Source organism: Trachypithecus francoisi, unplaced genomic scaffold (assembly GCF_009764315.1).
Source record: "Trachypithecus francoisi isolate TF-2019V2 unplaced genomic scaffold, Tfra_2.0 Lachesis_group0, whole genome shotgun sequence".
NCBI classification, from domain to species: Eukaryota; Metazoa; Chordata; class Mammalia; order Primates; family Cercopithecidae; genus Trachypithecus; species Trachypithecus francoisi.
Genome location: NW_022681453.1, coordinates 189,058,180 through 189,086,157, shown reverse-complemented (window position 1 = coordinate 189,086,157; position 27,978 = coordinate 189,058,180). Strand labels below are relative to the sequence as shown.

At 36.5% G+C, this 27,978-nt stretch overlaps 1 protein-coding gene across 1 annotated transcript; it reads right to left on the bottom strand.

The window, feature by feature from the left end:
* Positions 1-1,039: 1,039 nt before the first annotated feature.
* CLDN16 (claudin 16) lies at positions 1,040-27,330 on the bottom strand. Its single transcript, XM_033213048.1, has 5 exons — positions 26,765-27,330; positions 12,361-12,463; positions 8,537-8,701; positions 4,619-4,810; positions 1,040-3,281 (listed from the first exon to the last, which is right to left on the bottom strand). The coding sequence occupies exons 1-5, from the start codon at positions 26,876-26,878 to the stop codon at positions 3,148-3,150; spliced, it is 708 nt and encodes a 235-aa protein (XP_033068939.1). The 5' UTR covers positions 26,879-27,330; the 3' UTR covers positions 1,040-3,147.
* Between the last annotated feature and the right edge of the window lie 648 nt (positions 27,331-27,978).

Sequence of the window (27,978 nt, the reverse complement as noted above, 5' to 3'; positions counted from 1 at the left end):
GTCCTGTCATCTATGGTGTATTCTACAAACTATTTAGCTTGATTCCATCTAGTCCTTAGATTTAAACTCCAATTACTGAAAATAGAAGGCATTGAGAAATTAAGCAAAATGACATCCCCAGACAAATCCAGAAGGTGGAACAAAGGGTACAAAAACTGGTCCTATTGTTTTAACAAATCAAGGTCAGTGGAAAAAAAATGTAACTTGGTTAAGAGAGACTTAAGGGACATAACAAAATGAAAGGCAGATCCTTGTTTGGTCAAAGTCGTTGTGTAGAATATTTTTAAATGTTTGAGGAAATTTAAACATAGACTAGGTATTAGATATGAAATGTATTGTTACCATAAATCAGAGGTAGTTAAATAAGAAAAAAAGTAAATATAAAGCAACATATGAAATGATCTCTTCAAAGAGAGATACATATTTATACGAATGTCTTTATGGGCATGTGCATAAATGGAGAATATCCGGGGGGCTGTGTAGAGATTCAATAAATGTTAGGAGTAGTGATGTCCCAGGTGGAGAGAATATGGTGATAATTTTGCCTTAGTATTTAAATAAGATATATTTTTGAATATTTGTGTTTTTTACACAAAGATTTTACAATGCACATATATTGATTTTACAATAAGGAAAGGCTAATTTTAATTTAAAAAATTGATCTTAGAAAGAAAGTAGTTACTAAAGGGGTGGATAAGTAGCATTGTCCAATTAAAAAATTTTGTTTTTCTTTTCTTGTATTGCAATTAATAGGCATGCCTAAATTGTAGTACCCAGTATTTAGTGAGCTATTTTAATGTTTCAGTCTAATAATCTTACTTGTATATACTTTTGGATTATATCGCTTTTTTCCTTCTTGCCATGTTATGTCACAACCTGTCAATTATTACAGCTTCATCAGTTAGTATTTGCTTTGTTGTTCACTAGTTGCCATATAAGCATAGTCTTCCTTATGCTTTATTGTGGGATACATCATTAAATTACAATGAATTAGAAATGAATGTTTCAAATAAATTAAAAAAACAAATTTTGACATTCCTCCCATTACATACAAAATGTTTTAATTGAGAAAAAATTCAAAATAGTCACACATATCAATTATCATCATGGTTCTCTGAAATGTTTTCTTATACAAATGAAATATTTAAAATGAAAAAAATTACATTTTAAAAATCGAATTAACTAAATATTTTTGTCCTGCCTTTCCCCACAAGGATTTCAAGAGACTTATTGGAATATATAAAGCATGACAGACAATACAGTATAAAATAAAAATGGGAATAAATGTTAAAAACAAATATTGAGGGGAAAACACAAAATTAATTTTAAAATGCATAGAATAATGATCAAATAACTAGTGAGTATGATTTATAAATATTTTTAATGTCAGTTACACAGTTAATAATAAAAATGAGATAAAGTTAAATCAATTGCTGTTAATTCTCCAACTAGATTGGAACTGCTTCGGAGAATACTGTTAAAGATACTGTGGGAAGCAATAAACAGCAATCTCAGAACGCTAATCCATGTAGTAGGAATCATAATCTCATTTTCACATCATTCTTTGTTCTTTAAATTTGAAACACTTATTTCAAGGTCTTTATAAATTTACAACTTAATTTTTTTTTCTTCAAAGAACTGATTTCTGGGTGGGTGAGTTGATATTCTTTCCAGGCATTGCAAGGGCACCTTAAGGGTACTAATGTTATTAATGTGAATGACAAGTAATTAGAAAACTGGAGATTACATTTTACAAACATTTTTAAAATGCTACAATTAAAAAAATTCAACATGATTACATTACGAATATGAATGAAATTTCATTAGCGACTTCTTTAAAAGTATATGTAATTCTGTATTTTCCCCAAAACCCACATTTTATGAGGAACATTTATTTATTTATTTATTTATTTATATTTTTTTAGACGGAGTCTCGCTCTGTCGCCCAGGCTGGAGTGCAGTGGCCGGATCTCAGCTCACTGCAAGCTCCGTCTCCCGGGTTCACGCCATTCTCCTGCCTCAGCCTCCCGAGTAGCTGGGACTACAGGCGCCGCCACCTCGCCCGGCTAATTTTTTGTATTTTTGGTAGAGACGGGGTTTCACTGTGTTAGCCAGGATGGTCTCGGTCTCTTGACATCGTGATCCGCCCGCCTCGGCCTCCCGAGGTGCGGAGATTACAGGCGCGAGCTACAGTGCCCCACCAGAACATTGATTTTTTTAGTAGAGTCGTGAACTTTTATTTATTTAAATCAACATATATTTGTTGAATTTTGCCATATGTCTAATATGTTGCTTGGGTGCTGATGATTCAGTGGTGTGTGGGCACTTGAATTGGTGAATTCTAACATAGTACATTACAATAGTATTTGGATGTTTAATCAATAAATGAGTAAATTCTCTGGTTGAGCTATTACTTCTGCAGTCTAATAATTTGGCAATATATCTGCAAAGCTAGAATAGTGGTGAAATAATACACAGATCCCTTATGCTGTTAGTAAGGTGGAAAGTCACCACGAGCTCCAGTATCAATTCAGCATTTGCCTTTGACATTTGGAGGGAGGGGGCAGATCTTGTCTTTAACTCTCACCAGTGGCTGCTACACCAAGTTGTTATTTTCTTTTTCTGTTTTAATACAATCAGAGTAATGGTAGGCATTGATATACTAATATGAATATAAAAGAATAATCTTCCTCAAAGTTATCAAATAATTCACCCACTTGTTAAAAGTACAAAAAGTGAACCAAAAGCTAGGGAGAAAAGTAAGTTTGTCCATCTTTTCAAAGATTAGGGTTCCTGGCCTCTTTTAAGATTGCTTTTTATTTAAGCATTATTTCATTTAATAGTACCATGTCATAATCTCTAATGCTATATAGAAATCACAAACAAACATTTCTACATTCTAGAAGACTTATCTTAAAATATAGGGAAAGTGTGTGTGTAAGGAAGAAGGTTAGCAGAGAGAACGAGGGAAAAATATGACAGTAATAGAAAGGAAAAGTATAGGAGAGTCAAACATTTGATTAAGCTAGCAATTAATTTAGTTCAATATGAATTCTATATAACTGTTTCTGGATTGACTTACTATTTTATCAATGTAACCATATTGATTAATTAAATCATATGTAAGCACAGACTGAGATGTGCATTTTACACCCTTGTGTCTACAGCATACATTTTGGCAGTCTCAGTTCGAGCGGCTGAGTATGACTTGGTCATGGAAACACCTGCAACTGAATAGGCTTTCCTCAAAGAACAAGGATAGTTTCTCCCAGGTCCAACACCTGTTTGAAAGAGATATAAAAATAAGTAGGACTCAGTGAACTTGGGAAAATTATAAAACACCATTTTATATGTTTTTCCTCAAAAGGAGCAAGAATATAGATAATCAAAGAAGGTATCATTTTGGAACTCTAAGAAGAATCCTAGGAGACAATTTAAGATTTTCATTCTGAAAGTTACTTTTAGGTTTAAAATTCAGCCAAGTAGATTTCCTTTTATTTTTTTCTTCATCAGGAGAGGTATTCCCTTAGGTTTTTAGGTGATATTTTTAGAAACCCAACATAACACGTTAAATTCTTTAAAAAGAAATATTTGGCTGGATCTTAGTCCACTTCTCCGTTTAACACTAAACATACATTAGGTTGAGTGGGTGAAGATATATATGTATGTATAACTGTAATACAGCAAAATATATATACATGTTTATATAAAATTCACAACTACAACCATGTCCAATATTCAAAGGTATAATAGTTATTTTAATGTATTATAATTAGATGTATATATACCTATATATGCATACAATTATAAAAGTATAATTGTATATATGTATATACACATATATGTATAATTCTAATATACATATACAAGTATATGTATGTATACATATACAAGTATATGTATGTATACATATACAAGTATATGTATGTATACATATACATAGTTATATGTATTCCTACCTGTTACCATTAAAAATTCCAATGACTGTTAAAAATTCCAATTGTTCAAGGGCAATTGAATTGTAATACTCAAACATTATTACCCAGTTAGTGTTATATTAATTGAAAAATAAAATCCACAATTACGACCATATCTAATATTCAAATGTATAATATTTTGATGTATTACAATTATACATATATGTATATACACATATAGTATATATACATATATGTATATATGTATAATTGCAATATGTATATATGCATAATTGTAATATGTATACATATATACATATATGTATACGTATATGTATATACGTGTATATATGTATATATGTATAATCGTAATACATTGAGATAACTATTAGACATTTGAATATTGGACATGCTTGTAGTTGTGGATTTTATTTTTCAATTAATATAACACTAACTGGGTAATATATTTTTCAATTAATATAGCACTAACTGGGTAAAATATATATTTTTCAATTAATATAGCATTAACTGGGTAATAAAGTTTGAGTATTACAATTCAGTTGCCCTTGAACAATTGGAATTTTTAAGGTAATAGGAATGCAAATAAATAGCTTTTTTTTTTTCTTGTGAAATGTGTTTCCACTGGATTGGGAAAAGTGATAGTGGAGGCAAGGAAGTTTGCTATTTTATTTTATTCTTACCTTTAAAAAGGTGTAAGCAGCAGGTGAGAACGGCTCCAGCCAAAAAGCAACCCAGAGACCCAGCCATTCCTAGCCAACAGGACCAACCAAATTTATATTGGATACCAAGAAATATATTGTGCAAAACCAGAGTAGAACGTTCCACATAGACATCAACAGCATACCACACAGAGCCAATGATTCCTGGGGTACCTGAAAGAAAGGGAGGATGCCACAAATAATAGGGGACATTTTCTGAATTTAAATCCACAAATACCTGTTTACTACCCAAAATGGCTGGCGTCATTCAGAGAGGTAAAAACAGAAACATGGATTCATGTTTCAAAGTTTGGACACTTCTTCTCTCTCTTCCTTTTGCTTTCCATCTTGTATCTTTTTAAAATTTTATCTCAGTTTATACATAAAGAAAATACAAAAATGAAATAATGCAGTGCTCATGTTTGTGCAAATGGAAATTCGTCGTTATGGTTTTCTTTGATTTTCTTGTCTTTCCAAAGCCATGTTAGTATTGTATACATGAAAATATTAGAAACAAAACCAAACAAAACAGAAAAAGAATATAGTCTAACACAAACAACATAGAGCATATGTTCATGCCATACTGATTTTTTAATTGTCAGTAAATACCATTATGAGTATTTAATGCTCCCTCTACCCCCTTTTGAAGCTATGCCAGCTACGTAATCAGCACCCATGTGAAAACTGTTTTTAAAGTCACTGATGTCAGTGTCTTTAAGTCAAAAACAAATAATTGAAGTAAAAATTGTTTTTATTTTCAAATAAACCTTTATCTAATACCCCCACACCATATAAGAATGGAGCAAGAAATGTTACTCCCTTTGAATACATCTCCACAGATTAGCCTCTCTAATAATTAACTGGTTTGAAATGACACCACTAGAGTCCTGGTATTTTAAAGGTATAAATTGCATGTCAAAGCCTGGATGCAGTAAAGAAATGTGGTGAGTTGGAGGACAAAACACTGTATTAAAAGAGTGTTTTTGAAATATGTAGTCTCCACACGTTCAATGTCTAGTGAAGGCAATGAGAAGAAATCAGCAATCTCTATGTTGTCTAAGTCTGCTTGAGTTGGATTTTCAGTTATTTACTTCTAAATGTATGCTTACTGATATCCTGAAGCTATATCAACACTAGTGTTAAGATCACGATCTTGCCCACCAATACCCAAATAACTGGATCCTGCTTTTCCTTCATTTCAAAATTCTGCTACTCTGTGCTCAATTAGATGCATGTCTTCACAAAGAATCTCTTCAGATTACTTTCTAGAGTTGTTTTACTGTCTAATGAAATAAATATTTGTTCTTCCCAAATCTAAAAAAACAAATAAAATATGTAGTCTCCAAAAAATTTTACATTTTTTCCCCCTAGAGAGTCTGTGATATCTATTTAAATCACTATTTAACTATATTCTTCTCTTAATTGTTTAATGTAAGAACTTTAAGAAGGATCAGATAGGACGGGCACGGTGGCTCACGCCTGTAATCCTAGCACTTTAGGGGAGGCCGAGGTGGGCGGATCATGAGGACAAGAGATCGAGACCATCCTGGCCAACATGGTGAAACCCCGTGTCTACTATATATACAAAAAGTAGCGGGCATGGTGGCGGGCACCTGTAGTCCCAGCTACTCGGGAGGCTGAGGCAGGAGAATGGCGTGAACTTGGGAGGCAGAGCTTGCAGTGAGCCGAGATCGCGCCACTGCACTCCAGCCTGGGTGACAGAGTGACACTTCGTCTCAAAAAAAAAAAAAAAAAAAAAAAAAAGGACAGATAATAAACACATAACCTTTAGAAAATGCAGTATATATTGCAATAGCGTTTCTATAATACCATCATCTGCAGTTTTCAGGTAGAAATTCCTTTTCTAAAACTTCAAAAGAGATTATAGACTTTAAAAAATAAATTTTATAGCACACTAATTCTAAATAATGTTTCCAAAGCTTAGGACATGCTTTGTCTTTCAATTTAGTTATTTCTTCAGTCATTCCTATCAGGATTTTCTTCAATGACTTATTTTTTAAATGTTATTTGTTTTGTTGTTTTGCGTAAGATGGGTTATTTACTGACGATGCCTCAAAAATATTCTGGAACAAAATTGCATAGCCGTAAATAATTAAATAATATTTAAATCTTAAATGAAATACATTGTATATTAAAAAGTTCAAAGCTGTCAGTAAGTGAGATATTGAAATAAATAACTTACAGAAGGGAAGAATTCTAAATTTTTGTAACTTTATGATACAATCTGAGGATTATTAGGACGCTGACTTAACATTTCTGTGTCAAATATCAGGGAGGCCCAAGTTTTAAGCATATAAAGGGTTAGGCAGTCAGCTAAGAGTCTGCTGTGCCCACATTGCATCTTCACATAGCATTTCAGGGTACATGTTACTACCTTAGCTTCATGCTCCTTTGCAGATTAGGAAACAGAGACATGGGTGAAGATACCACACATACATATCTCCAGGTGTTTGTAGTTCCAAACTCCATATCGATATACTACCCCACATTGCCCGGTCAGGCTCCCACTTGTATTCGCTTTGTTAGCAGACAAGATTTTTCCTGCTAACAGACAAGAAGAAGACATTATGTTGTAAAAGAAGAGGACTGGCTGGGCGCAGTGGCTCACGCCTGTAATCCCAGCAATTTGGGAGGCCGAGGCGGGCGGATCACCTGAGGTCAGGAGTTCGAGACCAGCCTGATCAACATGGAGAAACCCCATCTCTACTAAAAATACAAAATTGGCCAGGCATGGTGGCGCATGCCTATAATCCCAGCTACTAGGGAGGCTGAGGCAGGAGAATCGCTTGAACCCGGGAGGTGGAGGTTGCAATGAGCCATGATTGTGCCATTGCACTCCAGCCTGGGCAACAATAGTGAAACTCTGTCTAAAAAAAAAGAAGAGGACTAAGCTTTGAAGTTGAAGACAGACTTGAATAAAGTATGATTTTGCTGTTTCACTAATAAATATGATTTAAAGTGCTTTTTGATGTGTTATTAGTCAAGCTTGACTAATAAATATGCTTGAGTAGTCTTCAGAATTTCAATTCTTTATCTGTGTCGTAAGTGGGGATAGCAATATGATCTGTTTATTGTTACATTTATGAACAAATGGGTTAGCACATGGGACAACATAGGACTTGGCACAATTGTTAGTTTATTGTTAAAAAGAGTTGGTGGAGTTGGTGGAGGTGGGTACAGGTAAGGAGGTAGAAGTTTGTGGTTTACTTTAGGATTTTAACTTTAGTAATAATCACAAGATAAATTATTTTAAAACTTGAAGTTATGTAACTTTTTAAATGGCTAAAACATAGTTTTAGAGCTTCTTTCTTTCTCTTTCTCTCTCTCTCTCTCTCTTTCTTTCTTTCTTTCTTTCTGTCTTTCTTTCTTTCTTTTTACCCCTGAGATGGAGTCTTGCTCTGTTACCCAGGCTGGAGTGCAGTGGCGCGATGTCTGCTCACTGCAACCTCCACCTCCTGGGTTCAAGCGATTCTCCTGCCTCAGTCCCCTGAGTAGGTGGGACTAGAGGCGTGCACCACCATGCCTAGATTTGTATTTTTAGTGGAGATGGGGTTTGACCATGTTGGTCAGCTGGTTTCGAACTCCTGGCCTCAAGTGATCTATCTGCCTCGGCCTCCCAAAGTGATGGGATTACAGGCATGAGCCACCACACGCGGCCTGAGAGCTTCGTATTTTGTTCTGAGATATTAACAAAAGACTAATTACCTGACTTCAAAGCTAAAGTAAGCAGGACTGGTAGATGTGATCTCTAGTTTTTCAATCTAGAAAAGGAAGCCACATATAATCCAAAAATGAGCAGCTTCACCACAACACTTTCCCTCACCTCAAGTCCTTAGCAGAGTCTCCCTACCCCAGTTGCTAGTCCAGCCAGACCAGTACCTGCTATTAGTAATGTAGTTCCAGCAACAAAGCAGATGCGGACTTTAGTGTACGGCTCATCAGGGAGGAATTTCACGCAGTCAAGACCAAGGAGCAGGGTGAGAAATCCAAACCCAGCTAGAATATCTGCAGTAATCATCAGCGCTCGAGTTACCACCAGCTTCACTGGAAGACCAGGGCATATGGTTAAAGCAAAGTTAGAGGAAGGAACCATATTAACTCACAGAGATATAGCAAGAAAACCAGACAAGTAGGTAACATTAACACACCCCACTGGTAAAAGTCAGACTTTGTATGAACTTAAACAGGAGTACTCCTAATGTTTAAAACTAAAAAAACGAGATTATTGACATCATTAATTGTTTTACCACAGGTTACTACTTAGTTTTGTTGGTATACTAGCAGATAGCATCCTGGTAGACAGTGGGGACTAAAGAAATGTTTTCCTTTTTGCCTCCTGCCCTGGAAAATGTCTCCTTCACAAATATTGTAGCCAATTGCTGAATCGAAGGTAGCATATCTGTTCTACAAAAATTTCTTAATAAATATTGAATAAATAATCACTATAATTGTTTAAAATTTTATTTAAAAATAATAATTGGTTAAAATTTGACACAGGGAAGCAGAATAAAATACTTCAAGACTTCTTTGGGTCAATTCAGGATAGAAGAAGCCATCAGGAGATCATTAGAAGAAGGAGAGTTAGTTTGTGCTATGAAGTAGAAGATAATTTCTGGAAATTAGATCATTTTCTCTTTCAGCTATTTAAATCATGACTCTACTTGGCCAATATTACATATTAAGCTTTCAACCTTGCATTGTCAATGACCATATTTTAAAGCTACAGACAGTAAAAATAAGAATATATGGTAGACAGTCCAGGAAAGAAAAGATCAGGAAGATGAAAGTGGAATAGTAGCAGTCATCTTCTGTAGCAGAAGCATCTTCAACTGTGAAAGCCTCCAGAACTCTGAGTTATAGTTATGCTGAGCTCAACTTAGGGAAATCATATCTCAAATAGAAGGTTAATTAACTGAAATCAGAACTACTACTATTCTAGCTGGCTGATGGATAAGAGTAATAAAATGTATTCCTTTTATGGTACAGCAATTATGTTTTATTTTCATACTGATCTGGGGTTTCCTTGTATTTTAAATAATTTTTACCCAGTGGTAGGTAACCTTAGGGTTTATTTGGAAACATGTTGCTTGCAAATATGCAGACAATATTCCTGAACTTAAAATAAAAAATTTATGACTCATCTGAGAGAGAAAATCAATGCATAAAATCAGTCCCAACCTCATTAATAGGTAAACATACTATTTATAATTATCTTAATATATATGAATATTTGTCTCTAAAACACAATTCATAAGATCTCAAAATTTAGCATTATTTCAGAAAATTTAAGTGTTCCAAATCTAAGACTCATTTTTCTCAAAATTGAGGAAAGAGAAAAATATGTAACCTATTAATAATACCACTATTTCAACATATCTTCTTGATCACTAAATAGCATATACAAGCAGGCCTCCTACTCAGGGCTCTAAACCAAAAGGTCTTGTCCTTTGGATAGCCTCCCTTGAAATTTTCCAAGTACTCTTTTGAAACCTGGGACTACCTGGGGTCAGCTATACCATCAGGATAGGGTGGTCTGAACTCATCCAAACTCTCATGGGCCTAGATCTTCTTCCCTTTGGAACGCTCCAACTCCTATCCTACATTTAGGGTCTCTGAAGAGCTCATGGGGTGGACCAGGGGCCCCATGGCCAGCCTGGATCCAGGAAGGGATTCCTGAAAGCAGATAGGTCATGTTGGCCAGTAAGAAATTTCTTTTTCTGGAATCATGTGAGATTTGACTGTCAGAATGCTGTTAATATGCTGATTTGTGGGGACTCAAATTATCCATATCAACTGGAGCCATGACAAACATATTTGTCTGGATTAAACACCCTAAGTATACAGGACAGTGGAAAGAGTTATCTAATTGTAGTTGTATGAAAGATAGCAAAAAGTAAAAATAAAATCCTACTTCCTCATATGTAACATCCTAACCAAGAGGGCATAGATATGTCATTTTCCTAGAGTCCATTTTCATCTCTGCTGTCTTTAAAGAAGATGGAATTTTTTAAAGAAAGGTAATGGGCCGTTAGTGTCTTATGTGAAAGTAAGAGGTTAAAAAAGGGAAAAATGTGACGGCATAGGTCAAAGATGAAAAAGGAATATATTAAAATATAAATGGTGGTTTTCTCTATGTAGTGAGCTTATGAGTGATTATATTTTCTTCTTGTACAAATGCATATAACAGTATTTAAAAGTTTGAAATACTTAATCTTTCATTTTCTTCTCAGCTTATGAATTAAAATCCACTTTAATGAATTTTTAGAATAGGCTAAATGTTCATTCCTATTCAGCAAATAGTGTTTCTTCGTAACTATTTCACACAGAGAGGGGAAAAGAAAAGGAATTAAGAGAATCTTTTTTAACAAAAATAAAACAAAGGCCTTATGAACTATGTTTTAAAAAATGTTCCAGACACCCGACTTTTAAATAGCAGATGAAGAATTTTAGAGCACTGCTCCTTTTAAGTGCTTTCCTCTGGACTGAAATAGCAGTTCAGGGGCAAAGTCACATTCCAAGGGTTTAACTTTTTATTTATCTTGAGAAGAGAAGTTGCTTTATGGTGCCATCACCCATCATTTGCTTTGCAAGAGACTAAAACCACTTTGCTTTTATAACAGAACAGGTATTTCTTAGCAGGGTTCAATGTTCTTATAAATAAATAAACACCATGGAGAGGACTAAGAGAATCAATGGTAAGATTTTTAAATTTAAGAGATTTCTTTACTCATAGCAACATGGGCTCTGCTAACATGTTACTCTTTGTTTATTTATTTATTTATCATTTTATTTTTGAGATGGAGTCTTGCTGTGTCTCCCAGGCTGGAGTGCAGTGGTGCGATCGTGGCTCACTGTAACCACTGCCTTCCGGGTCCAAGTGATTCTCCCACCTCAGCCTTCTGAGTAGCTGGAACTACAGGCTCCTACCAACATGCTCAGTTAATTTTTTTTCTTTTTGTTGGTATTTTTAGTAGGGATGGGGTTTCACCATGTTGGCCAGGCTGCTTTAGAACTCCTAACCTCAAGTGATCCCTTGCCTCGGCCTCCCAAAGTGCTAGGATTACTAGCGTGAGCCACTGCACCTGGCCTTAACTATAACTTAAAGCTAAAAGTAGGGAAGATAAGGGAGCCAGCTTTAATATTGCCTGTAACAGGGTGTCACATGTGTTGGTTTTTTCTTCCACTGATCCCCACAGTCTACGTCTTTGTCTCTGGCTGTCTACCTCTTTCTGCCTCTGCCACTGTATCTTCACCTCTCTTTCTTAGCAAACCTTCAATTGAAATAACTGTAAACTTTCTATTTGAACTAAGTCATAGGTTAAAACGTCTCTGAAAAGCTTTCCACTTAACCTGTCCAGTCTAATCATGAAATTACAGCACCCTAAAGAATTCATCTTGATTAAAAAGCCATTTACTTTAAGCCTACTGTGTATGAGGCACTATGCCTAGACCTTTGGGGGACAGAGAGATGAATAAGATAATATTTTTCCCTCAAGGAATTTACAAATATATGAGAAAAGAGAAAATGTGCCAAAGTATGTCTTTAAATTCACATTTCCAAGACGAGCTCAATTTCTAACCATTTCAAACTGGACCGAGCCTTAACAATGTACAATAGAAAACAAAGCACAAAATGGAAACCCGAACTCAGTTTTCTGTCCCTTTCCATTCCTGGCAGGCAGCTAGATCTAAGGCATACGTACAGGGATGTTCCGCAAGTATGGAATCGTAGTCATCGCAGGTGCGAATCCCATCAAAAGCATTGGTGACGCATTCCCACCAGAGGCCTCGGCATTTTGTGCTCACCTAGAGGTCAGAGAAGACACCGTGTGAAACAATTCATGCAGGCACACTTCAGTTCTCCTTGATCAAAGGGAGAAGTTGGCTGTTGTGTTTGATAGTAAAGTAAGTGGTTACATGCGTGATCAGAGTTTCATTTACAACAAACAATGCATTTTAGAATATTTTCCCTTAAGCACTGACAATTGAAGCCTTTCTGGTCAGGAAATGAATCCACTTCCTCAGGTAGGGTGGGGGTAGAGAAATAAATCATGTCCAGAAGAGATAAAAACAGAACTAAATATATTTAAATATCTATGTCTGCTTCCACCATTGAGTTATGGTTATGGAAAAACATCATTTCATGTCTCTGTGCTGACATTTACTCACACACACACAAAAAAACCATATGACAGTAGATGATAACTGTTGACACCTTGAGTCTATTAGAAATATATATTGCTTCTTTATCATGAATACTGAGTTCCATGAAGAAAAATATTATCCTTATATGTGGTGTTTATAAATGTAAAATAATTAGCAAAGAAAACCAATAAATGAAAAGATGCCAATAAATAAAATATATAAAGGCCCCAAGTCTTATTTCTTGCTCCAATGATATATTATAAATGCTTAAGCTATGTAATGGATGTAAGCAAATTGAGCATTAATTGCGTACAACTTGACAACTGTAAACCATTTTTACTTGGAAATGACGTGCAGATGACTGTAAGCATCCACTTAGAGCTAAAAGGTATCAGTGCCCTGAACCTTCTCACACTTTATCCACAAACCGGAAGACACAGTAGATTTCTTAGAATCGTAAACATGCCGACAGAAAATAGTTTCAGGTGTGCTTGATAGAGCTCACGCATATGGAACAGAGCTAACACAACTGTTTCCTCTGACTTGGTTATGGATTCAAATTACCTTGTGTATCTGGGGATAGTTTAGTAGTTTATGAGTTATCTTGGAAAACAAAAACTTAATTCTTTCCCCAAGAAAGAATAAAATAACAGAGCCGGGTGGGAAGAGGAATGCGAAGGAAGGGGGTTAAATTGCTGTGGGAAGAAAAAAAACATAAAAACACTTTACTTTTGAAAATAAAATAATATTCAGGAATACATGCACTATGAAACTCTCTGCCCCATGCCGTTTTTTTGAAGCATGTTATGTGCCAAATAAAATTCTACTGCTTGCAACTTCATCGTGATTCTGAATGTTGTACCTCTAATACTACTTTATATGTAAAATACTTATCATTGGTGATAATTATTCGATACAGAGTGTATATCATGAAGCAGTTACTATTTAGCATATTATTATTTTTCTTATTTCTTAAGGGGCCTCAAGAGATATTATCTATCATCCATTTTACAAATGAGGAAATTGGGGCACATGAAAGTTAAGTGATAACCCCAAGAAAGCACAGTTAATGGAGGAGATAGGGCTCAAACACAGCAGTGCGTGGGTGTGCTCCTAAGCATTGCAGTGTATGTAACAGCCATTCTTTATGATCCAACAAAGCTCACTATTGGGCATTTATTCACAGAAAAGGAAACCAGTATGTCTGCACCTCCATGCTCTTTGTGGCACTATTCACAATAGCCAAGATATGGAATCAGCCTAGATATCCAACAACAGAGCAATGGATAAATACCGTGTGGTATATATACACAATGGAATGCTATTTAGCTATTTAAAAATATGAAATTCTTTTACTCAAGTCAGCATGGATAGAACTGAAGGACATAATGTTTTTTTTTTTTTTTTTTTTTTTTTGAGGCGGTCTCGCTCTGTCTCCCGGACTGGAGTGCAGTGCCGGATCTCAGCTCACTGCAAGCTCCGCCTCCCGGGTTTACGCCATTCTCCTGCCTCAGCCTCCCGAGTAGCTGGGACTACAGGCGCCCGCCACCTCGCCCAGCTAGTTTTTGTATTTTTAGTAGAGACGGGGTTTCACCGTGTTAGCCAGGATGGTCTCGATCTCCTGACCTCGTGATCCACCCGTCTCGGCCTCCCAAAGTGCTGGGATTACAGGCTTGAGCCACCGCGCCCGGCCTGAAGGACATAATGTTAAATGAAGTAAGCCAGGAATAGAAAATTAAACATTGCATATTTTTATTCATATGTGGAAGCTATAAAAAGTTGATCTCGGCCGGGCGCTGTGGCTCACGCCTGTCATCCCAGCACTTTGGGAGGCTGAGGCGGGCGGATCACGAGGTCAGGAGATCGGGACCATCCTGGCTAACATGGTGAAACATGTCTTTACTAAAAATACAAAAATTAGCTGGGCGTGGTGGTGCGTGCCTGTAGTCCCAGCCACTCGGGAGGCTGAGGCAGGAGCATCGCTTGAACCAGGAAGTCGGAGGTTGCAGTGAGCCAAGATCGCGCCATTGCACTCCAGCCTGGCGACAGAGCGAGATTCCGTCTCAACAACAACAACAACAACACGCGGTAAAAAGCAAGACAGAGGATACTGAAGGCTGGGAAGGGTAGGGGTCAGGGAATAAGGAAAGATTTGTTAAGAGATACAAAATTGCAGCTAGATAAGAGGAGTAAATTCTAGTGTTCTGTACCAGTGGTCCTCAACCCTTTTGGCACCAGGGACCGGTTTCCTGCAGACAATTTTTCCATGGAACCAGTGGTTAGAGGGTTGGGGATGGTCTGGGATGAAACTGTTCCAGCTCAGATCATCAGGCTTATAAGGAGTATGCAACCTAGATCCCTCGCACGTGCAGTTCACAACAGGGTTTGCACTCCTGTGAGAATCGAATACTGCCGCTGATCTGCGAGAAGGTGGAGCTTAGGTGGTAATGCTCTCTTGCCCACTGCTCACCTCCTGGTGCGCAGCCCAGTTCCTAAGAGGCCACGGACTGGTACTGGTGTGTGGCCTGGGAGGTGTGGACCCCTGTTCTATAGCACTCTAGGATGGCTCTTGTTAATAATGGTATAATTTCAAATAGGTAGAAAAAGGATATTTAATGTTTCCAACAAAAAAATATAAATGTTTGAGATGATGGCTATGCTAATTACCCTAATCTGATCACTATACATTATGTATATCAAAACGTTACTATGTACCCCATTAAAAAGATGCGTATGTGCTAAAAAAATTTTTTTAAACAGTTAAAAGTGTTTAAAAACTTTTTTTTTTTTTTGAGGCAGAGTCTCGCTCTGGTTCCCCGGCCTGGAGTAAAACGGCGTGATCTCAGCTCACCGCAGCCTCCCCCTTCTGGATTCAAGTGATTCTCCTGCCTCAGCCTCCCGAGTACCTGGGATAACAGGCATGGGCCACCACGCCAGGCTTTTTTTTTTTTTTTTTTTTTTTAGTATTTTTAGTAGAGATGGGGGTTTCTCCATGTTGGTCAGGCTGGTCTCGAACTCCCGACCTCAGGTGATCCGCCCACCTCGGCCTCCCAAAGTGCTGGGATTACAGGCGTGAGCCATCCTGCCCAGCCTAAAAACATGTTTTTAAAAATAATTCCAAATCCATTTTAAGATAAAGTAATCCAGAATTGGGTATTGGATGATAGCTTTGGGTGAAGTAAGCCCTAACTTGAATCTCATCCCAAGGCTATTATTCTGCAAACTTCACCTTGGCATGTTCTTCTTTAGGTTTAAGTTGGAAACAATGTCATGGACTTTCTGGAGGATTATCTGACCCTGTGTAACACAGAGACCAAAAAATCTAATGATAAACAGCTATCTTGTGAAATTCAACACATAAATTTCTAAATAATGTGAACATCTAAATTTATACGTGCATTACATAGAAATTAAATTTACATATGCATTAAATATTAAATATAGATTGACACTCTTACTATGTATGTTGTAACCTTGAGGAAGATCTTACCTTTTTTGTCCCTCAATCTCTTTATCTGTATATAGGATGGTTATGAGAATTAAAAATTACAAATATGCACACAATACAAATGATATGCTTGATACATAAAAATAGTGGTAGTAACGTGCTTAAACATCATAATGACTTGAGTAGTGGCTGTGTTAGGCTTTACTAACTAACCACAGTGAAGGTGGAGAAAGAGGGTGGTCTTCAGAAAGATATGTCCACATTCTTACCACCAGTATATGACCTTATTTGGAAAAAGGATCTCTGAAAATGTAACTGAGGACCTTGAGATCATATTGGGTTATCCAGGTGGGCTGACAAGTTTCATTAGAAGAGACACACGGCAGGAGAGAAACAGACAGAAAAGAAGGATGCAATGTGACCGCTGAGGCAGAGATTGGAGGGATACAGCCACAAGTCAAGGATGCCTACAGCCACCAGAAGCTGGAAGAGGCTAAGAACGGATTCTTCCAGAACTTTCAGGGGCAGCGCAGACTTGCCAACTTCTTGATTGTAAGCTTTCAGCCTCCAGAACTGTGAGAGAATAAAGTTATCTTTTGTTAAGCCACCGAGTTTATGGTCATTTGTTACGGCAGCTGTAGGAAACTAGGATATTGGAGGCGGCTTGTACAGAACTGCTATATCATAACAGAAAACAGAACAGAAAACCTTCTCAAAGCTGGCTGCCCCTCAGTCTCTTAATTAACAAGAACACACTGCATCTGGTTCACTTTAGCTCGAGCTAGGTGATAGGAGTTTGAAGCCACTGTGCTGTAAATCAGACAGCGACTGTCCACAATTTCCTACTAAGCCAGCCACTGAAACAAACTAGCCTACTATGGTCATTCCTGTTATAGGTGACATTATTTAGAAAGTGATCTGAAATGCATATTCAAAAAGTCTTATTTTACACTAATAAGAGTATTTCTATCTTGCCAAAATAATTCAGTAGTGGTATCAGTTTCAAGGCTATTGATCATTTACCTGCAATGACCATATTTAGAAAAGCAATGAGCTCATTAGAGAAAACAAGGAATCCAATTTCATTAGGTATTAATGCTCAGGGGCACACTATTAGATGGCTTGGTATTCACACTCAGTTAAGGTACGTGAGAATAGTGGCTGTAATTAACTAAACTTCTGCGTTAATATAGCACTTACAGGAGACACCCTTAAAGGTGCCTTTGTGCAAAAAAGACAAGGTTAAAATTTTTCATGTTTTTTATTATATTTAGGAATGCTGTCTGGTATAATTTATCGTCTTCATTTACTTATTCCTCTGTTGTAAAATGGCTTATTAGAAACTAAAAAGCAAGCAAATCTAAGTTCTTGAAAATTTTAAGACAGGGTTCTTAAAAAGCAGACTGATGTTTAAAATATTACAGCTAACCTTTCTTAAAGGGTAAAAAATGCAAATGTTAAGTAATAACTTTTAATCTGACAGAGTTGTCTGAAATAGAGGATTCTAAATTTAAAATTTATCCTTCTAACATGCAACTTATATATTAATAAATAACATTAAAACAATGCTAATTTATATATTATTTCAATGAATATCTATTGTTCCTAAAAGTGAAGGGTGGGTTATCTCCTAAATGGAGAGAAGTAGGTTTATTTAAGGTATGACAATAAAGTAGAAGTCACAAGCATGAGGAAAGCAAACAAATCTCTTAATTAGTTGCCAATAAAGTATAGAGATTTTACAGAACAGTTCAGATATCAGGATTCCCTTACAAACTTGGTCTGTCTGGGTACCTGAACTCACCAGTCTCACGACGCAACAACTAGCAAGAAAGAAGTGGCTGCTCCCATTTAGGTGGGGCTTGGGCTCACCAGGCTCCCCACAGATCCTGCCCAACCTGCCTCTCTCATGAATGCTGGCTACTTGGTTCCTTAAGGCATTGGAGTTTTCTCCTCCTGGTATATATTAATTATGCTAACGAGAATAACTCCCTTTGCTCTCAACCTGTCAAACTTCTACTTATTATTTAAGCCTCATTTTAAAGACTTCTGTGTTTCCATTAGCCTCCCCACCACCCAAGTTTCCCTAGCTGGCATTTATCATTTTCTACCCTGAAATCTGACAGGAAGTTGTCCGTATGATTATAGTATTTAAAATATTGCATTATCTTTTGTATGTGCAATTATAGGCCATCTGTCATTCTTCAAACTATATTTATTAAACGCCTGTTATTTACTAGTCAACATGCTGACTATATTAATGCTGGAGATACAGTGAAGATAAAGACAAACATGGCAGCTGGCTTCAAGGAGTATACAGTCTCTTACTCTTAGTACATAATAGGTGCTTAATAAATGTTTATTGAGGATAAGAAAATCTCAGTTTTTCAATCAATTCATATTAACTCTCATTGGAAGTTTGGAGTAGAGAATGGTTGTTATATGCACAGTTGCTACTTAATACATGCAATTCCTACTTGACTACACAAACAAAAACAGCTAAATCCAGAAGCTGAAGAATTATGATTTAGACTGAAGAGCTTACATTGATTTCGTGTCATTCTGGACCTTGTTTACTCAACTGGCTCTGGAAAGTGTTTACTACAGCACTAAAAATGAGTAATGTCACTTAAAAGTGTTAGGAAACCATAGAGATGATGACTCTTCCCGGTTGAGTTATAGTGGCATAAATTAGTTCCTTGATCCTGGGATTTCTTATTCTGGACTCTGTAGCAGTTTCCCATTAAGAAGTCTCTATCCTAGTCTTTCCCAGTTTCTCTTTTCTTATCAGTCTTGAAATATAAGCAGCAACAATTTTGCCTGCCTTGTCTTTTTTATATATCTTTTGAGAATTAGAAACACTCAGAAATACTTGAGAATTAGAGACATTGAACAATGTTCAGCATTTATCTCCTCTCTAGTAACATAGGAAATCATGTCTGTGTGTGTATCTATCTATCTATTATCTGTCTATCTATCTATCTATCTATCTATCATCTGTCTATCTATCTATCTATCTATCTATCTATCTATCTATCTGCAGAGAGAGACAGTAAATATACAGAGTAGATTTTGTAAATGTTTATTGTTGTTATCCACTATCAAGCAAGATTTTTCTTTGTCAACATTCATTAAGATTATAAGTGTACAGACAACTAAAAGTAAAATAAGCTATTAAGATATATAATTTTAAAAAACCACCTTACATATACAAACTATAAGAATTTATAATTTTCACACCACTTTACCATCCATGTGCTAATATATTTTAACATTGAAGATGTAACTTTCCTACTTAGATACCTACTTAGTACTTACTTAGATATATTTATTAAGATGCAGAAGTTTCAATAATATTGTAGTAAATAATGTTTGACCACTAAAACTGGAAATATTTTCAATTTCAACATAAAATGCATTTGAATTTTTCAACTAAGATTCTGAACATTTTACTTTTACATTTTATTTTATATTTTTTTTACTATCCCAGGGCCTAAATGGAGTCACTACAGGCCTTAATAAAGATGAGGGAGCAAGACTAAAATAATCATAATCAATGTTGCCTTTTCTTTTTACTTTATATCCTGTATTTATAAGATATGAAAGAAAAATATGACTTTATTGGCTAAAATTTGTTTTGGTTCTGGTTATTTGTGGAGCACTGGCTAGAGGTATAGATCATAAGAAATGGAGTAATGCCAACTGAGTAGAAAAGTAAAATTTTGTGTTCTTCACAGGTATATGACCTAAGTTATGTATCTCAACTTTCTAAATATTTTCATTTTAACATTTTAAAATGTTTACATACATTAAAATGTTTTCCTTTTAAAAGTATGGCATTACAACTTTGCAATGATTATTGCCAGTGATAAGGATCACAATTTATGTTGAATGAATTATTACAAATTATCAATTTCTTTTTTCTCTCTCTTTTTTTATTTCTCTCTTCAAAGCACCAAGCAAAAAGCCACATTCTCTAGCCCAGAATATACTCTTCATCAACCTTATTAGATATCCCAAGAATCAGATTTTTATTCCAATTTGATTTTTAAAAATGAGCCAAACACATATCCTGAAAATATTCAAATTATAGCAAGACATAAAATCCTGCTTTTTAAAAAAGTGGTCATTTCATTACAGACATACTTCTTACTTGAGGTTCAATGTGAGATTTTCAATAATCACCTCATATTTTATTATTAATGTATTCATTCTTTCAACAAGTAGAATTAGTATGTTCCTGGGTGCTCTGTCAACTCATGTGAGCAAATGCATCATGAGTTCACATTAATGTACGTCAGTGCTAGGTGCTTAGGAAATCATGAGATGAATATGAGAATATCTGTTGCCTCAAACATCTGCTGAAAGAGTTTGAAATCAATTGGAAAGTTAAAACAAGTATATAATCAAAGGGCAAGCTGGATATAATAATTTTATGATTTACTTTATGTTTAAAATAATTGTAATATTATTAATGCAAATAGAAATTCCAGAAGATAATCTGATTATAGAGATAAAATAAATATTAATGTGAGCAACTTTGTTTCGAGGTAATACAATTTTAATCATACTAGTGCTGAGTATATAGCAGATTCTCAATAAATAATTAACAAAGATGGACTGAAAATGAAATCTTCTTGTGAAGACACTTTTTCCTTTTTATAATTGAGAGATCAGTAACTGTTGTGTGAGGAAACTATTTCAGTGTAAACAATTAAGAATTACATATCTTGTAGTTAACATATTAACAATGCTATTATCTCATAATTTATTTTCTTTGTCAAATGCGAGCATTTGATAAATAACCGTCACTCCGTCACTGTTTCACTTACTGTCTGTCTTATTTCCCTGGTCAGACAAAAAGGAAATAGATGTAACTATAAAAATGGGCGGCCGGGTGTGGTGGCTCACACCTGTAACCCCAGCACTTTGGGAGGCCGAGGCAGGCGGATCACCTGAGGCCAGGAGTTCGAGACCAGCCTGGCCAACAAGGTGAAACCCATGGTGAAACAAAAAATACAAAAAAAATTAGCCGGGCGTGGTGGCACTTGTAGTCCCAGCTACTTGGGAGGCTGAGGCAGGAGAATCGCTTGAACTCAGGTGGTGGAGGCTGCAGCGAGCCGAGATCATGCCACTGCACTCCAGCCTGGGCTACAGAAAGAGACTGAAAAAAAAAAAAAAAAAAGCAAACAACAGCTTTACAGAAGTAAACAAAATTTCTCCAAGAGAAGCAATACCAAAAATAGGAATAGAATTTAAATCTGCTATGTCTCTGTTCAGCAAACATTATGCAAAATGTCATCTCCTTCTCCAGAACAAAAACAAACCAATAAACTGCAAATAGACAATAATATATCTAATATTTATTGGGCTGATTCATATCTGCCTGCTACTGTGGCAAATGCTTTAGAGACACAAGCTCATTTAATTCTCACAAGAAACTTATGATGTGTGTATTATTATTCTCTCATTACTGAATAGGAAATGCGGTTTATAGCTACTTAAGAGTCTGTCTAAATTCGTACAGTCACTGCCTGGTAAGGTGGGATTTAACCTCAGCTCCCTCTGATATACAGTTAAATCTGTAAACTTCTCCACTGTAAAGAATTGTGTTCCTACCTCTGAGTATTGTATAATAAGCTAAGCGGAAAAAAATACTAGGATGGTTCAGGGACATTGCTCCATGAAGATTTCTATATAGCTACTAATTTTCATTCATGTAAGCTCTTGGTGAATCATCACCAGCCCTCCAATTGCCCCAGAGCAGAAAGGCAGATTTCAACTTTGACTCTCTCTCCTCATCACCTACTTTCCCACTTGCAGTCAATTATAACTCTCATCAATTTGACATTTTTAGAGTCTCCCATATTTCATATTTCTTCACGCTTGCTGCCACTCAAGTTCAAATCACTATTGTTTCCCTTCTGGTCTATAACAAAAGTCTCCTAGTTGTTCTCCCCACACCTCATTTTACCCTTCCAATCTCTCCCCACAGATAGCCAGAATGATTAATCTTTCTAAAATACGTGTACATATTGCTTACAGCAACAAACCCTTGCCTATGGTATAAGATCTATATTTTACATGCTATGCAAAACTTTTGATGACCCAACCCCTGTATTCTTTTCTCTAAACTGGAAATTCTTACTATGATGAAATATGTGAAATACCACAAACATGCAGTGCTCTTGTACCTTGATCTCAGTTCCTGCCATTTTCTGAGTTTGGAATACTCTCTACTTCTCCTGCTTCACTCACCTGTTCTTCAAGTCCTAGTTTAGATATCTCTTCTTTTGGGTAGCTTTCACTGGTTATCCAAGACCAAGTGAGCCACCTGCTTAGGGTTTTCATTATCATAGTATCTGCTACATCATGCTATAACTGTCGGTTCACCTATCTGTCCCACTGACTACACTGGGAGCAGCCTAGAGAGGCTCCAGGTCTCATCCTACTTCATAACCCTGTACCCACCATGGTTCCAAGTATACAGAAGTTGTCAAAGATTATTTGTGAAATGACAAAACATAGAAAGAAAAGAGAGAGAAATGCAGGGATAAAGAGACGAAGGAGAAAGGGAAAGAAAGAAAAAGAAGGATATAGGAGGAAAAGAGAAGGAGGTAAGAAAAGGGAGGAAAAGAGAGAGGGGAAATAAAGAAGAAGAAAGGAACAAGGAAATGGAGGAGAAAGAGAAAAAAAGTTGGAATGAAGGAAGGGAGAGTGTGTGAAGTTACAGAACAATGGAGGGCACTCCCGCTAGATCCCCAATGGAAATGCCTGGGGAAGCACCAGACACCACCAGTCCATTATGAGTGTCCAACTCTCTGGAGTTTCAGACAGTCATGGAGACCTGATGTTAAAAAAAAAAAGACTGAAAAGGACCTTAGAAACAACTGAGTTCAACAATATAATTGAAAAAACTGAGCCAAAGACAAGAAATGACTTGCTTAATAGAAGACAGTTAATAAGGCTTAAGATGCAAACACACGCTTGAAAAATCTCAAAACCCAAATTCTCTTCTCCCCATCAGTCTTCTCAGAGACACAAATGAATCAATAATGACTCATTTGTCATTATTTGTCAAGGAGCAGGATGGCAGCTGAGGGCCTCTGGTCACTGATTTAGGGTTGTGCACATCGCAATTTTGTGTGCTATTTTCTTTCCTAACATTTTTACCCAATACAAAGAACTTCATTTGAGATAGGTAGAGTGTGGTAGGCAAAAAAGAATATCTGAGCTTTTTCTGCCTCCTGCTTTGTGTTACTCACTTTACTCCTCTAACAAGCCCTGAGCTTTTCCTCACTTTGCACTTTTGCCACTTTGTCCCCTTATCTGAAAGGCCCCTGCTGCCATTTCTACAATTTGAAATGCTTTACATTGTTTCAAGGCTTTGCTCAAATGCCTTTTCTTTCACGAGACCTGCTTCGATGTCCCTGATAGGAAGTGATCATTGTATATTTTCTTCCCCAGTGATACCTCACTTATTTCTTTCTCAAAATATGAATTTATTTATGCTTTTTATTATAGTTTCATGTGTATCTTTGTTGTCCCCTCATTAAATGTGCACTCCTGAAAGGCAGAAGCCATTTTTGCTTTATCTTTGTCTCTTCTAGTAGGAGTAGCATCATTCCTTTTATATTTATAATTGCATATATTTTTTATATTGAATTGAACCACAAAACTCTTCTAACTCCCATGCTAACATCATCCAAAAATACTAAAAAAAAACCTAAAAAACAAAAAAAAAACTAGAAAAGTACAATACTCCTTCTTATTTAAATTGTCTATTGGTATTCCTTTTTTTCCCCAAAAAATCAAAACAAAACAAAACACCTGTTTCATTGACTTTTGTCCAACAATTGATTAAAGTGAGCTGTTGTGGTGGTTCACTCCTATAATCCCAGTACTTTAGGAGGCTGAGGCAAGAGGATCACTTGAGACCTGGAGTTGGAGGCCAGCCTAAAGAACAGAGAAAGTCCTTGTTCTTACAAAAAAATTTAAAATTAGCCAGTTGTAGCAGCATGCACCTGTAGTCCTAGCTACTAGAGAGGCTGAGGTGGGAGGATCATTTGAGCCTAGAAGCTTGAATCTGCAGTGAGATATGATCGCACCAGTACACTCTAGCCTGGGTGACAGCGTGAGACCCCATCTATAAAAAAAATAAAAATAAAAACATAAAGTAAGTTGTTATATGGACCAAAGGTGATATATAAATGAGGATGGGGGGGCAAGAAAAGAGAAGAGCAATTGAGCCAGTACCAGAACCTTCAAATTTATGGATAATATAACTTTCTATCCTGGCCTGTTGAAGTAGCAATTATAAGAGATTTTTGTCTCTTTAAAAATATTGACAACTAAAGAGATTGCTGAAAGAGGAGGCCGGATTTGTTACAGAATTCTTCTTCTTCTTCTTCTTCCTTGTTTTTTAGATGGAGTCTCGCTCTGTCGCCAGGCTGGAGTGCAGTGGCACAATCTCGGCTCAGTGCAACCTCCTCCTCCCTAGTTCAAGCGATTCTCCTGCCTCAGCCTCCTGAGTAGCTGGGACTACAGGTGCATGCCACCATGCCCAACTAATTTTTGTATTTTTGTTAGAGATGGGATTTCACTATGTTGGCCAGGATGGTCTCAATCTCTTGACCTTGTGATCTGCCTGCCTCAGCCTCCTAAAGTATTGGGATTACAGGTATGAGCCACCACGCCTGGCCTCTTCCTTTAAATGTGAAGGCTTCTTGGGAATATTATAGCAATACATTTTAAGTATGGGAAATAAGAAGGAAGCTAAGAAATATTAACTATTTTTCAAGGTTAGCAAGGGTTTACTTGAGGTGTGTAACCTGGACTGCTCCTTCCATACATTTTAACTAGAAGAATTATTTCATGGGATAGATGGCAAATTGGTTGGTTGTACTAAAATGAGAGAAGACACTTTAAATTCCAGGACTCTCAATCTCTCTCTCAGCAAGGTTTGACCCTTTCTAAAACTATTTCTTATCAAATGAAGTTAGCAGTTATGTCAGCTTAAGCAGAAAGACTTTTAAATTGTTTTAGAAAATATTTTAACAATGCCCCTAAATGGGATTTTACATTTTTTTGAATTTTAAAAAACATAATTATAATTATGCTCAAGTTCACCATATTTCTTATTCATCGGCTACTACTGGCCGTCTAGATAATGGCAAACTAATGACAGCAGAACATTTTATCTGTACTTTTCCCTGAGCACTGTCCAAAGGGCATTTATTTCATTCTCTGCATATATTCGTGGCCAGATAAAATGCATCACTGGGCTCACTTACAGCAGACACCCTTTACAGTAGTTCAATTCTATCACAATTTTTGGAAATGTAATTTTCTAGCATTAAAGAGGTATTCATAACTCCATTCGTTTTGAAATGCCATGCTGAAGTCAGAGGAAAATTAAAAGCAAGAAAAAGTGAGTGGTAAAAATAATGCACAGCAAAATAGAATGATTATTACTTTCCATTTGGAACTCCAATTTGAGAGTTTAATAAAGAAAATTAGAAGAAAAATATATAAACTCACTCAAGTATCTTTGCTAAACTTTACAGAGGTGACATTATAGCATTTGCTAGGGTAAATTGTTCCCTTCAGGATGCACAGTAAAAAGCAAATTGTTTTGCTATATACTCCTTTTTCTGAGCTCTTGAAATATTGTTTCTTTTTCTTACCTGTATTTTCCTAAGCCTCATTAATGAACAGCAGCTAATTCTGAAGATTTGGTTTTTTACTCAGTTCTGCCTCTCTCAGATTCCTGTGGCCACAGGTAATGCTTTTGAACTTCAAAATTTCTTCTTTCTGACCTTCTCCAATGAGAAAAATAAAATCCTCAAACGTGAACCCACTCACTCATCTTTTGCATAGTAGTCAGTTCCCTAGAGCAACTCATTTTAAGGGAGGATTTAAGTCCATGCCTGTCCCCTGTACATTGGGATGCACTGGAAAGACCTTTTCTCCCTCAAAATATTTTCTTTTATTTGGAAATCATTAAGATAATGTTTTTTCCTATTGCATGTTAATTGGGTAGGTTTTGCATGCCTTGCATTTTCTTCCTCAATGTTTTAGATTATTAATACTCCTTAAAAAAGTCTATCACACTATTCTTAATGCTGTCATCAAGAGTAACAAATTTATCTTAGAAAAAAGGGTGGTAACGAAACGTTATTCAATTTGATATATGCAGCAATGGAAGATGTGAATTTCTGGAGGTCTCAGTAGCAGAGATCATTTAATTACCCTTCTGCAAATTTATCCTTATGGAAAAAAAAAAGAGGAACTATTTAGTAACTTCATCTATTTAATGGGATAACAAGACCTACCTCATAAATTAACTATGAGGATTAAATGAGCTGACAATGTAAAGACTCAACAAATAGTCCATGTTGCCTATTTTTGCTATCATTAGCCTTAGTAAAGATACTGAATGTTGTATATGGCAGGTGGACTTAGCGAGAATTTGGGCTGGCCTGGGTCACGAAAAGAAGTTGCTATCTTCTTACCTCCAGAGAGTCATCAGCATTCACCATCCAACAGTCAGTCCAGGTGGCCACAATCAAAAACCCAGTAGAGAAAAAGGCAAAGAAGCAAGCGATGTATTGAAGAAGATCCCTCATTGTGGCAAGCAGCCCATCCAGTTGGCAACATGGGCAGACACCAGCCCTGACCCCACTTAGGTGGCGAGTGTCAGTCTTCTGTGTTTCTGGTACCTGGGGATGTGAAAATGCTGGTCTTTTACTTTTTCTCACACCCTGCCGCAGGTGTCTTGAGTTGCAGTAAGAATATTACAAACAGGCTGTAACCAACAGTGGGGTCCTGGAGGTTATTATCCGAAGCAACCAGCCTCCAATCAGAAGCCAGGTCAGTGCAAGGGCTGAATGTGCTTCGGGTGGGGGAGAGAGGAGTTCTGTAACGTTTTCTGACCCACTGTGGGCTAGTGGTGCCCACCAGACCAAGTGCCAGTGCCAAGACAGGGGAAGGAGGAAGGGTCCCACCCCATGCTGGAACCTGTAAACTGATCCTTCTTAGGCCCTCAAGGAGAATGAACTATTCTCCCCCTCAGAAGAAGGCTACATGGTTGACTGAGTGTTATTTTATTGTTAGGACTATTTTAATATTCACTGACTACCTGAGACAGACAGGCCACTGGCGAAACTATGCTAAACAAGTGCTTGCTCAAGGGAGTCTGCATTCCAAAGTGTTGTGTAGAACAGCCTCATGAAGGATTTGTAGCACCTGGGCGGCAGGGACAGCCAGGGCTCCCACCCTTTCAGCATCGTAGAATGGGAACAAGTGTGCATTTTAATGCAGACAGCTCTGGGTGGAAATCCTTGCTCTGAATTTATGGTCTGAGAGCCCTTGGGCTGTAGTTTCTGAAAATGCATGCATTCATATTTTCTTTACATAATGTTTGTTCTTCATATGAGGAATAAAAGATATTGTGTCTGTAAGTCACTTAGAGTAGTGTCTGTCAATAATAGCTAAATGGAAAATATTAACATGACTAAGAATTTCATATATTATTACTTTTCCCTCATGGACCAATGTTTGAAAACGTGTCTAATAAAGAAAAAAAAAAACTGTTATGTTAGAAAGAAAGTTTGTTCCTTTTTTGTAAAAAAAAAAAGTTTTTAATATAGAACAGGGGCAACTGGAATTTTACCTGTATCTGAATAGGTATCCTTAATGGGTCTAAAAATTCCATAACCAATACTCT

Coding starts and splice junctions, on each gene's coding strand:
- CLDN16 (XM_033213048.1), bottom strand. CDS start 26,878: ATGAGGGATCTTCTTCAATACATCGCTTGCTTCTTTGCCTTTTTCTCT. Junction 4,811..8,536: donor AACTACATTACTAATAGCAG/GTACTGGTCTGG, acceptor CCTTTCTTTCAG/GTACCCCAGGAATCATTGGC. Junction 3,282..4,618: donor CTGCTTACACCTTTTTAAAG/GTAAGAATAAAA, acceptor TCTTTCAAACAG/GTGTTGGACCTGGGAGAAAC.